We start from the raw sequence: 12,951 nt of genomic DNA, 5'->3' as shown, positions 1-12,951 counted from the left end.
CCTCAGTCTCCACGGGGTGACTGAACTTAAGGCATTCAAGAAATAGAGTTATTGAACATAAGCAATAGAAAATAGAGTTATTGCATCTATTTTTCTGTCCCATTTCCCAGTCCTTGTACACCAAAAAACCCTATTGTCCTGACAGTCACACATACCAGTTTTTATTTTCTGGTCACATGTGTTGGCAGTGGGATGGATCACAGTGCCCTGCCAAACACACACTCCATGTGCATGCCCCAGGTAAACCTGTGGCTGCAGACCTTGCCCTGAGGGACCTTCTGTCACCTCTACCTATGCATTTTGGGTTGGGAATGTTTCTTACAGACCATTTTTCAGTGCCAGAGGACAGCCCTTGGCCAGCCCAAGCTGTTTCACTTGCTCTGGGAGCAGAGCCCCTTGCCCCACAGGGACAGACCCACCTTGGTCACAGACCATTCTTCTCAGAGCTGGATCACTGGTGGATGAGTGAAATCTTGGTAATCCCCACTGCACAGTCTAGCAGCTTTTGCCATGAAGAAGGCCCAGCTGGAGCACAGCTGGGCTGAGCAGCCCATGGTGTTGCACTGGCCATGGGTGTTGCTGCTCTCGAGCCGGCCCCGCTGGGTGACAGAGGAGCACGGTGACAGGAGCTGCACAGCACAGCAGCTGGGTTAGTGCAGGGAGAATGGCTTCTCCTTCTGAGAGCTGCTAAATGTTTTATCCTTTCCTTTGCTTTGTGCTGGCACTTAGCAGAAGCAAGGCAGACGTGGTGCTGCTCACTGCCCTTCGTTCCACTGAGCGCCAGGTCACGCTCGGAGTAATCTTTGTTGGTTGCCACCACAGTGTGGTGTTGGAGCTGGGTTAAATCCCAGGAACACCCTTATAATTGACACCAGCTGGGTGTAAATGAGCACTAGCACCCAGGATGAGTGTGGCTGCTGCAGTGTCACATGGGGAGGGAGCTGTATCTGGAGCAGCTGCGACCCTAATGAGATGGGGATTCACCAGCGGTATGCTGAGATTCACCTCCCCGGTGATAACGTGGCAATCAGCACAGGCCATGGACCACAAGAGATGTGCAGCCACTTAGGAAGCACATTGGCATGCTGGATTGCTGGTCACCAGCCCAATAACACATGGTTTGAAGCTGGAGCTGCCTGCTGAACGCAGAGCACAAAGCCTCCCGAGCCCGTGAGTGTGGTGTAGGCACAGTCAGAATCCTGTCATTTCCCCACTGAGAAGATGAACCATTTTATTAATGGTATGAAATTAAAACTAATGGACAAGAAAACTGGGCTGGAGCTAATGACTCAACATCCTTATGACAATAATTATATCTATCAACAAAAGCAGCCTTTGGAAAAATAAATAAATGAAGCTCTCAGAGTGGTACCAAATAGACTTTTCACTTGCATAAAGAGTGCAGAGATGAGAGCTGTTTCCAAAGGGAAAAATTCCCATGTATTAGCATCAACCCACTCTTTGCTGAGTAATCTGTTTCTATAAGCAAAAAAAAAAAAAAAAGCAATTCAAGGAGAATGCATTGTTTCTCTTTATAAATAGTCCCTATAATCCTAATTTCACATTTAGGCCTATATGCTGCCTACTCTTGCTGGTCTAAGTCACCCTTTGTTCAGTAAGTTTCCTCATGGTTTGTGAAAGTACATGTGTAAATCTTCTCAGATGAGCAGGCTGCTGACTTCTGCTGAAAGAAAACCATCACTTTACTGATGTTAAGTTACATGTTTTTGTTATTTTACACACTAGCATGGCCCTGCCCTCCTACTACTTTTGTTTGTACCCTGAGTGTGGTAGTTGAGGAGAAGGAAGGGCATCCAAATTCACTGCATAATGCACTCACCTCAAGAAAAAAACCATCATTTGCCTTTCACAGGTGCTCTGTGGCTGTAGTTGGACTGATCATGTTATTCCTGCACCGATCCCAAAGACAAATCTGAAATAGGCAGCTGGCAGTTAATAAATAGCTTGAATCCCAAGCAAGAAATGGTAAATTCAGTCTTAGGACAATATGGTTGGTTTATATGAATGTTAGGAAGGACATGGAAGCACCACTGCATGCAAGTATTTGATCACCAGAAAAGCAAAGCATCAGAATTTCTTCCTGAAGTGTTCTCACAGTCAGAGAAAACCTCTTTTTTTTCCATTTCATTGGCAAATGCGAATGGCTGAATTAGTCTGACTGAGTTTTAAAGGAATACTTTATCCTAAAAATGGGCTGCTTCTCTCTCCTGTGCTCTTTCTTCTTAGAAGGAATAATTGCTGATAAGTGGGACTTGTAACAGAAATACAATATGAAGTAATTTTAATCTAATGATTTCACCATTGGATGCTCTGTAAATTACTTACATTTTTATTCTTTGTACTGTGCTATAGCCATTCCTCATAAGAAGAAATTAGATATAAAGTGTCTTAAATATAGTGTTTTCCTGAAAGTAATGCCATTTGAATGCCTTAGAGAATCATAAAATCCATACACAGTTACACATCACAGCTACAAAATCCACTCTGAATTTGTTTGTAAATAAAAAAGTAATTTCTTTGCGTGCTTGCATAAACACTGCAAATATACTTTCACTGGTAAAGTAGAAAGATAAAAATTCTAGAGACATTCAGGCCTCCCACCAATTCCATATTTACTTTAATCAGTGCAGAAAACAGCTTGGGAAATCTGGATGAGGTAGGGAGGGTCAGGGGGTTCAGCAGATGGAACGGGGCGTCTGGGGATGGGGCAGCCACATTTCCCAAAGCTCCCATGGACAGCACCAGCAGAAGGTGGAGCCTTCTCCTGCCCAGCCTGCCCTTCCTTCCCATGCTGGCTGCCTTGACAAGCTGCCCCACAGGTGGCTGCAGCCCCTGCAGCAGTGTCCAGCAGCTGTGCAGGGCAGAGGAGCTCCTCAGGAACTCCCTACAGGAGGAAGCCTGGCTGTGCTTGGATTCCTGCCCTGCAGCTGACAAAGCTGTCTGCTCACTGGGACATCTGGGAAGTCTCTCAGGCAGCTGGATTCCCCCATGCCTAGCCTAGGATGTGCTCCCACTGCAGGCTTCCTTCTTTTGGGGCCTTTTACTGCTCAGTCTCATGGCATCATCTGGTTCATGCCTCTGCCCCGCAGAGTGTGAGCTGCTTCCTGGGAAGTGCTTGTGTCACCTGCTGGGAACAACCTCTGTGCCCCAGCAGTTCCCCAGTGCCCCCAGGAGCTGGTCACTTCTGTTGGGGGTGTCAGAACAATCCCCCAAATGCCCCATCTGTGGTTTCCTTGCTGCAGCTCAAGTTCCTTGCTTCATATCCTGTCCTTGGTAGGAATGGCTAAGAGCTGCTTCTCTGCTTTGCTCTTACCTTTTCCTTATTTGAAAGTGGTTATCTTCTCACATCAGTCTTCTCTAAATTTAAACAAACCCAATTCCTTTCCTGGTAGGTCATGTTTTCTAGATCTGATAACTTTCTTCCTCTGGATCCTCTCCAGAGCTTTGGCGCTCCAGCTGTGGATTTGCACTGCTGAACAAAGCAGAAGGAAAATCCCATGGGCCTGCAAATTTTCAAGCCTTCAGAGAAAATCTGCCGTCTGCAAATTTAGAATCAGTTGGTTTGCATTCATCTGCTCATTGCCATCTTAATGTTTATAAAAAGCTTGTTGGATTCCTTGTTCCATTGTTTTTACATAACTGAGGCTAAGATGAGGTTGTTCATGAACTAAAAATATAATGTAGTCTTAAAAGTGTAATTTACCCCTTCAATACTTGAAATCTCTACCTCAAGAATTAAGATTTTTTTTTCTGAAAGACATTTTTTAGAAGGATAGATCTGGCTGTAAGAATGATTTGGTAGCAATCTGCATCTATTTATAGTGAGAAGATCAGTGTGGATAACAACACTGGTTTTCAGTCTCAGAAACACCTGCACTTGATCCCCTTTAAGCACACACAGTTTAGAAGACTTGGAGACATAATGGCCTTTTTCCTCAGACAGCTCACAGAATCAAGGCGTGTTTTCAGTCATTCTTGTGTTCCTGCTGTAATATCTGCAGAGCATTCATCCTTTTCCAGGCAGAAGTTGTCTGATGGTACACAGAAGGCACCTGCACACTGAAATTCAAGGAAGTAAATTAATCAAACAAACAGAAAACAAATTAACTTTTGGAAGACACTGTAAAATAAGACTCAGCTCTAGTGACTTTTGAAAGAGAGCATTTCCATGTTAGTTCATTGTGCAAATATTGAAGGATATGAGAGTATCAAGGCTGTAGATCTGCACTTCTGCACTTGTTGTACGCTCCTGTGATCTCAGGTGTTGGTCTCTGAGCAGCAGCTTTCTGGGCAAGTCCAGGTTTGCATTGCTCATAAAGTGAAAGGCATAGGAGAATGTTTTGTGTAGGTAAAGAAGCCCATTCCCTTGAGAAGCAGTTGCAGGCTACCATTTGGTTTGAGTTAAACACTTTGGTTTGATGGGCTCTGACAACAGCTAGCCTGGTTTCTCTGAGTTTTTAAAGTAATTTTTCAAGTTGCTGCAGTGAGTGAACATAATGACAGTAAGTCATATCTTGTAGCTCACCAAGCTGTCTTGGATGGCCTGGCTATAAAACATGTTTATAAAATCCTCTGTTGCCCCAATGGTTTCTCTGTGACATTGTGCTGTTTGACAGGGGGGGATATACCTCCATCACACAGAGAAAAAGTGTCTTCATGACTGCATGAGGAAAACAGATATATTTAGAACTGACTTAACTGCGCAGAGTAGAAAGCAACTGCAAGACAGATACATTTGGTTTGCAGCTCAAAGAGTTTTATGCACAGAGGAAGCTGTCTTGAAATGTGTAAGGCTGGTGTTAAAAGGAAAACTCTGAAGAGAGACCACCTAAACTGCAGCAGTGTGCTTTAATCTTAGAATGTACAAAAAGGTGAGCCAAAATATTTTGGGTTTGGGTTGCTGTTCGGTTTTTTTGGTTTTTTTTTTTTCTTCTCTATTTTTTGTGGGTTTGGGGCTTTTTTTGGGGGTTGGTTTTCTAGGTAGTGTTGATGTGTTTTAATTTTGTCAACAGAAAGTGCAAACAGGGAATTGGATCTCTGAAAGTTAACATGATAAAAAGCAAATACAGATCTCTTCAACTTGATCAGTCATGTGTACAATCTCTGATTTTGGCCAGGGGAGGTGGGGCTAATTGGCCCCAGGAGCTCAGCTCTTCCTCTGCTGAAAGCTGGCATTGCAAGATTTGGAGTTTACTAATATAAAGTAGGCTCACTTTTAAAAGTTTTTTATAATTTTAAATTGGATTGTAAATTGACATTTTTTCATGTGAGATTTAGAGCTCATTAGAAACATGCAAAAAAGCTCATCTATTGACAGCTTGTATTATTTTTGATAATCGTGTTGAACTCCAGCATAACAGGTCTGAAATTTTTCATCACAGCTGAGTCCTCAGAATTCAAGCTGAGGAGGAGGTGGAATTGCCTTTTGATACATAGAGCTGAGCTGGAAATGATTAACTGAGGTAGCTCATTTTTTTCCTGAAGTAAGAGGGAGCCATTTAGCAGTTGTAATAGAAGGCTTTTTCCTCCTTGGCCCTCTGGCTTGATCTGCAGTGTCAGCATTCACCAAAATGGAAATCGCTCCAAATAACCTTTAATACGAGAGGTTTTCTTCCAGCAGGCTGCTCCACACCCCTATTGCAGAGATGTTCTGCAAGGAACACTTGGTTATCTTATATTTTAGAGGCTGGAATAGTAGCTATGAGTGCCTCAAGATGATATCCAAGTAGGTAAAGAGGAATGGGAAGGGAGATAGCACATAAGTGAAAATTCACCTGTAAACACAACGCAAGATATGACATGACTATCAAGTAACATTAATTACTTTAGAGCCTCACTGTGTTCCTTGTGCATTTTAATTATTATTTCAGCATAATGTAATAACAAGGGCTGGTTTGTGAGATGATAATGGGACTCGAGGCTATGACTGTGGCAGGTTTTGTAAGCAGAGGGTGGTTGAGCTGAGCAGAAGCTGCCCGTGGCTGTGCTGTGCAATGCAAGCCACAGGCTCGGGGAGGGGAAGGATTTCCTACTGGAGTCACCTTTGGAAAACAGAGCTAGTGATGTGTCCCACCCTCTGCTGTCTTCTGCTGAAATGCTTCTTGTGGTTCGGTCATGTGAGGCCAATAAATCCTCCAAAAGCCATTTTCCCCTGCACTATTGCAATAAAACTGACCCCTCCCCCTAATTATCCCCATCAACATTCAATTACCTCTCATTTACCAAAGATTCCCCTTCTCTGTGAAGGCTTAAGTGGACGTGATTGTTTTTGTCAGTAGTTTCCCAGTATAGCTGTGCTCATGCTTGGGTAAATCTTGCATACAAAATTCAACTCTTCCAGGGGTTGAATCAACCCTTCAGCCTTCTGAGGATTATGAAGGATGGGGTTTCACTATTTTACCAAGGTTTACATCTCCCTTTGTGTGATGACAACTTAAAAATTTTGTGCCCTTTGGATTTCCCAGACAATAAGTGGCGCATTTGGCCAGAGCTCTCACCCAATACACGTGTGTGGTTCCCTGTGAATCCATCTGCTCCCTCATTATCAGTTATTAAAAGGCGTTTGAGACAGTGATTAGCCTGGCTATTAGGGTGGGGAGGCACTAACATTTTCCTAAGCTGTGCTGAAATGTTCCAACCAATGCAAAGTCAAGCAATGCCTCTCTGTAGAGACAGGCAAGCAGGGAAAATCGAGTTCATGGGAGCCCATTTTACACCTGCTGATCCCTCTGAGCTCCGGTTAGAGCCTGGAGAAGTGGAAATACCCCGTGCTTTGGATGTCAAACTGGTCATGTTGGTTTGTGAGAGCCTGCTCCCAGGTTCCCCAGCTGCAGCTCGGTTTTTTTGCAAGACACCTTGGCCTCGGAGGGACCGGACCATCAGGTTTTGGTTATCTCTAGTGATTGGTTGGCTGGTGAGGGCTGCTGTAAATATTTCCCCTTTCAGGCAGTTCTCCAGCCCAAAGGTGTTTAGTCAGAGGTGCCATGGCCTTCCATGTACACCTTCCCCTTCTTCCTCTGTGGGGTAAACGCTGTTCTGCTGCTTTTCACCTGTCCTGAGACCCCAGTGAGAGGCATGGAGGATGGAGGTCTGTGCAAGGCAAAGCCCCTCTCTTCTGCCCTAGCAGAATAAAAATCTTATGGTTCAGGGGTTTTGAGTGTTTAGCCAGGGAACTGGATTTTTAACTGTGTTTGCAGCTCGTGCATGCATGTTTGAACACTCCCATCCATTTAGATCAGTTAGAGTCACCAAACTTCTTCTTTTTTTCACAATAAAACTGCATTATGCCTAGACATGTTGAGCCAAATCTGTTCCTGGTGTTATTTCACTGACTTCCTGAAGAATTACACCAGAGGTGAACGTGGTCTGGTATAGCAGCTTTTTTGCCTGGAGCAAGTCTTTACAGCAGAGTTGTATTTCTCTCAAAAATATAAAAGGAACACTGACAGATCTGCAGCTCTGCTGGTGTGGGCAGGTGCAGCTATATTAAATTATTTCTTATTAAATTGATTCAGCAACTTGAAGCTTGTAATTTTTGTTCTGCTATGGTTCTGTGACAGAGACCTTTTAAATCAGGCAAAGCATATATCTTCTCTTTGTAATTCCTTTCTGTGGTGTTATCATTTTAAAGATTTCTTTTTGTATGTATCTCGGATTCTGATTGTATTATTTATTTGGGTAACATCTGAAAATTAAAGCTTTTTCCAGTTAATTACATTGAGCTGTGGCATCACTGCTATAATTCCATTTAATCCACTGACATCCGGATGAAAGTGAACAATAGTTTTTGCTTTTGTTTTTAGGTTCAAATGGTTTTAAGCTCTGGTGGTCACTCTGGCATAAATCAGTGTGCTTCCCTTCCAGCCAGTGGCAGTATTCTGATTTCCCCTGGCATAAATCAATGTGCTCCCCTTCCAGCCAGTGTCAGTATTCTGATGTCCCCCTGGCATAAATTGGTGTGCTCCCCTTCCAGCCAGTGGCAGTATTCTGATGTCCCCCTACCTGAGGATCTGGCTTTTTATTTTAAGGGTGCCAGTCTTCAGCCAGATGCAATGTGGCTGGAGAGTTTTCCCCACTTCGACTACTTGTGAAAATTAATCTGATTCTCTATGCCCTCATGTGATTGCAACAGAAAATGCAGTAGAGTTGCCCTTCTGACAGCCTTATTGCTCCACCTCAGCTCGTTTGAGGTGGAATGGTTATTAATTTTTCACTTTTCCTGCGTGCATCCCGTGCTCGCCTTGCTGCCGTTACTGCTCAGCTGCTGCTCACTTAGCATCAGAAGCAGGCAGGAATGTTTGCCTGGAGTTCCATGCCTTTAATGCCTCTTTGGGTTGGTTGTTTGTGTTGCAGGTTTATTCCCTTGAAGACTCCAGGCTTAGGCTTGGAGACCCCAGCCATCACCATTGAGCCCAGCAGCTGGAGCGGCAGCGAGAGTCCTGCCGAGGACATTGAAAGAATGAGTGATTCTGCAGATAAACCTATTGACAACGATGCAGAAGGTGTCTGGAGCCCTGACATTGAACAGAGCTTTCAGGAGGCTCTAGCTATCTATCCACCATGTGGGAGGAGGAAAATCATCTTATCAGATGAAGGCAAAATGTATGGTAAGTGGTACACATTTAGCCTTTGGAAATAATTGTTCCAACATGAGAACTGTAAAGCCCAGCTTGTTTCTACACAATGTTCCTGGTTCTGATTTTGGTGCTTTTGGAGTAAATTATGAAGAAATCTGTAAAGCTGAGAGAGCTCAGCTGAGCTGGTGCTGTGTTCAGGACTGTCCAAGCCATTTCTTTCTCCACTGGCACTAGGAAAGCAGTGTTGATACAGAATTGTCTTATTAGTTACCTCATATAGTGGTATGGCCTAATGTGAATATTTAAAAGAAGCATTTAATTGTGTCGCTCCTTGGGTACACAAAAAAAATCAGGCATTTTTCTCTGTTTTTCACTGAATAGCAAAGACAGGGAAATGGCAAGTGCAGTCTTCGTGGTGATGTGGCAGATTATGCAGTCCTGAACTGCAAAGTGGCAAAGTTGTGTCCAGGAGCCTCCCCTCCCCATGAATGAGGCAAGTTAGGGGTGCTTTTGTGTCTTTTCTCACTGTTTTTCCCCCTTCCCTGCGTGCAAACTGCTCTCAATCAGATGCCAACACTCCATAAATATGCGCTGCTCCGTGGAGGGATGCTGACCTCTCCGTGTGACAGCTGCTCCGAGCTCTCTCTTGCCTTGTCCATTCTTCGTTTCCATTTTCCAATCTCCTCCTTGGGGCCAGCAGAGCCCTTGCCTGTGTACCCATTCCCAGGGATGGGTGGCAGTGCCCCGGGGGTGGGTGGCAGTGCCCCGAGGATGGGTGGCAGTGCCCTGGGGATGGGTGGCAGTGCCCAGGAGGTGGGTGGCAGTGCCCTGAGGATGGGTGGCAGTGCCCCGGAGGTGGATGGCAGTGCCCTGAGGATGGGTGGCCATGCCCCGGAGGTGGGTGGCAGTGCCCTGTAATGGGTGGCAGTGCCCTGAGGATGGGTGGCAGTGCCCCGGGGGTGGGTGGCAGTACCCCGAGGATGGGTGGCAGTACCCTGAGGATGGGTGGCAGTACCCCGAGGATGGGTGGCAGTGCCCTGAGGATGGGTGGCAGTGCCCCGAGGTGGGTGGCAGTGGGTGGCAGCCCGAGGATGGGTGGCAGTGCCCCGAGGATGGGTGGCAGTGCCCTGAGGATGGGTGGCAGTGCCCAGGAGGTGGGTGGCAGTGCCCAGGAGGTGGGTGGCAGTGCCCTGGAGATGGGTGGCAGTGCCCCGATGATATACCCCTGTCGCTCGCCACTACCTGGTGGGGCAGAGGGCCCTGGCCCTGGACAGATGTTGCCACATCTGCCACCAGCTGTGCCCGGCCGAGGTCACGGGCACTGCCGGGTCCCTCCGCAGCTGCCGTGTCACCCCCGCGGCCACACCGCACGTCCTGTGCAGGATAAAAAGGGTCGGGATGAAGCGTCTCAGCTGCCCTCGGCAGAAAGTTCCCAGGCCGGGTTTCCTGCCTGGCTGTTCGCTTTTCCCCCTCCTCCTTCTCCCGCTCGCCCCTTCGCCCCCTGCACGAGGGGATGGAGTCTCTGCGGTGCTCCCTGCTCGCCCCTTTCCCCCCGTTGGGATTGCTTCTTGGTGCTTTCCTATGGAAAAGCGGCTATTTTTTGGCTATTCCCCTATGGAAAGGGCAGATGATTTGCCTAATTAGGAGGTTGTGCTTCTTCTAGGAGTACATAAGCATGTATATACAAACACGCTCGTGGTGTATTTATGCTCGAAAGCCTTACTTAGGCTGGAACAGCCCATCAGCCAAAATAGGGGTGGTTGTATTTTATTTTATTTTTTTAATCGGGATTAAAATCCCTACAACCACACTAGTCACCCCTGAAATCTACATTTTGGTGTTTTGAAGCATTTTTTGGTGCCATTGTATACATTAAAGAAATTAACATATTTATCTATTCATTGTGACAATCTCTGATTTAGTTTAATGGTTCCTAATCCTGAATGTTAACATTTTTTGAGTTATATATGTATAAAACTATTTGTGCATATCTAATTGCTGATTAATACTAGCTAGTAACACCATAAGCATAGGCACATCTCCTATTTATGCTAATCCTAAATCAAATATAGTTAATTTTCAATCAAAAAAGGAGCTATGCATGCTTGATGCAGAAAACTTCGCTTAAAGTGTTGCCCTGACCGAGCAGGAAGAAATGTGTTAGGAAGTGCAGGGGTACTGTATGAGCAGAATTTACATCCTGACTTTGCAGTGGATGAACTCATGTTTTCATTCTTCAAACTGAGTGACTGCTTTGTAGTGTTTGAGGATTTATTGAAACCATGCTAGGTTTCTGAGGACTTCCTAATAGAGTCTTATGGCCCTGAGAGCATAATTGTTCTCCAAGGATTTTGAAATCAAAACAGTGTAAGTGTTTTACATTCTGTGTGGCATAATGAAAATAATTTAATGCCTTTTAGTGGCATACCAAGTTTATTTCACTTACAAGAGAGACATTGCAATATGGCCAAGCTTCCATAGTGGTGGGGGATATTGTAATGTGTCAGTAATTCATGGGCCACGTAAGACAAAAGGTCAAGAGAGCACCATTTCATTTTCTAACTGAAATTACCTTTAGGTATGGGCACCAGAACAAATCTGATCTTTATGGAAGCAAATATAATGATCACTCTGTGTGGATTAAGTTAAGCAATTGTAGTTTTTGATCTTTGGAGGGAGACTTTGAGAAGGGTAGAGATTTTGCTTGAAGAAATATTTTAAGTCTCCGCCTTTGATTTAATGAGGGCTTTGCAACATTCATGTAAGCAAGCAGCCAGAGTTTCTTCACTGCTCTTTGTGGTGGTCTAAAAATCATCCTTAAATTGGCCTTTCTAAGAGGTTTGTGTCCAGCTGGCTCCAGGGCACCCAGGGGATTGCTCAAGGAGGACTGAGAGCACTGGGATCCGTGGGTGAGGGGTGGCCAAGGGGCTCCTGCCTGCAGTGCCACCTGGGTGAGAGAGCAGGGATGTGATGGGAGAGCTGCCCCAGTGGCACTGGGGGACATCTGTGACTTCTCCAGACAGCCCGAGTCACTTCAGCTGCTCCCCTACAGCTGAGACCTCAGATGAAGGAGGGAAGGATGTTTCCCTCTCCCCTTGCCTTCCCAAAAATGTAACTTAAGACACAAGGGGATGACAAGAACAAAAGACTTTTGATCCTATCCCCACAGAAAAGGGTTGCAGGGGCCCCTGTCTGGGGAGAGAAAAGGGGATGTCCTAACATTTTTGTTCTTGCCTTGGGGCATCCTCAGGCTGCAAAGACAAAACTGTGACCTGTGCAAGACCAGCGTTTCAGGCTGGTCCAGGGTTATGGCTCCTTGAAGGAACCCTCAGAAAACAAAATGAAAGCTTAAGGAAACTCTTGGTTTTAAATTTATAGGAAATGATTGGGTAAGAAGCAAAGACGCTTCTTTTGGTTTGGATGGACAAATTCCAGAAATTAGTTTTGAAATTCTTGAGAGAGAAAGGGAGTACATGGTAAAGCCAAGGGACATGTGATAAGTTTCCTGTGGGAAAGCTCTATCCATCACTCCTTTTCCCTTTCCTTTGTGAGGGAGGTTGTGAAGGTCTCATAGTGTTGGTTTTGCTCCTAGCTAAAAGTAAGGACAATTAAAAAAAGGTGAGGAGGATATAAATGTGGAGGCTTAAAGGAGGATAGAGGAGCACATCTATAAATTGATGCTCACACTCTTTGTGGAAGCAGTAGGCCACGGAGGAAAGACTGAGTCCTTAGACACATTTTCTTCTGCCATGCCAAGGCATTGGTAAGGCTTTTTTCATCTGCACTTTCTCAAGAGAAGTATTGATCAAACACAAAAATCATCCTATGGTGCAGGTAGGGCACCCTATGATTTGCCTTGTGCCTCAGAGATCCATTCTGATGAATTTCCATGTCCTTGTTTATGCAGCTCATGGTGAAACTCCAGCCCATTAGAGGGCATTGGCTGTCCTGTGTTTGTACTTTGTTCCCGTTGTTGGTCTTTCACTGCTGACAGTTTAGTAACTTGTAGCAATCCCTGTGAACTCACTTATTGGCAAGATATTTGCCTGTGCTTGTCTTTGCTCCTGAGAGAGTGTTTTGGAAAAGATTACAAGAATGAAAGCTGCCGTGAAATGCAGCCCTACTTTTATCCCTGGTGTAACGCTGAAGTCACTGGAGTTACCACGGGATTGGATTTGGGTCTGTCTGCACATTTTCCTTTTTTCTTTTCTTTTTTTTAAATTTTTTTTTAAATTTAGATAGAGCAAGATGTGGCTTTAGTGCAGCTCTAGGGACAATGCCAAAGTGCCATAAGTGCTAACAAGTGGAATATGCCCCCGGACATTTTGTTGTCAGCACTGCTAAATTAGCCTAA

General features: G+C 45.1%; 1 protein-coding gene across 7 annotated transcripts in view; it reads left to right on the top strand.

Annotated features, from left to right (window-relative positions):
* TEAD1 (TEA domain transcription factor 1) overlaps window positions 1-12,951 on the top strand; it is a 156,333-nt gene that overhangs the window by 45,423 nt on the left and 97,959 nt on the right. For all 7 annotated transcript variants that reach the window (XM_030948940.1, XM_030948941.1, XM_030948945.1 and 4 more), the window contains exon 3: window positions 8,374-8,627. In XM_030948940.1, the coding sequence (XP_030804800.1) occupies window positions 8,480-8,627 (148 nt within the window). In that variant the 5' untranslated portion in view covers window positions 8,374-8,479. The remainder of the gene's footprint in view (window positions 1-8,373; window positions 8,628-12,951) is intronic.

The sequence above is a fragment of the Camarhynchus parvulus genome, chromosome 5, assembly GCF_901933205.1.
Source record: "Camarhynchus parvulus chromosome 5, STF_HiC, whole genome shotgun sequence".
NCBI classification, from domain to species: domain Eukaryota; kingdom Metazoa; phylum Chordata; class Aves; order Passeriformes; family Thraupidae; genus Camarhynchus; species Camarhynchus parvulus.
Note: the sequence above shows the minus strand (reverse complement) of the source record. Positions and strands in the feature narration are given on the sequence as shown.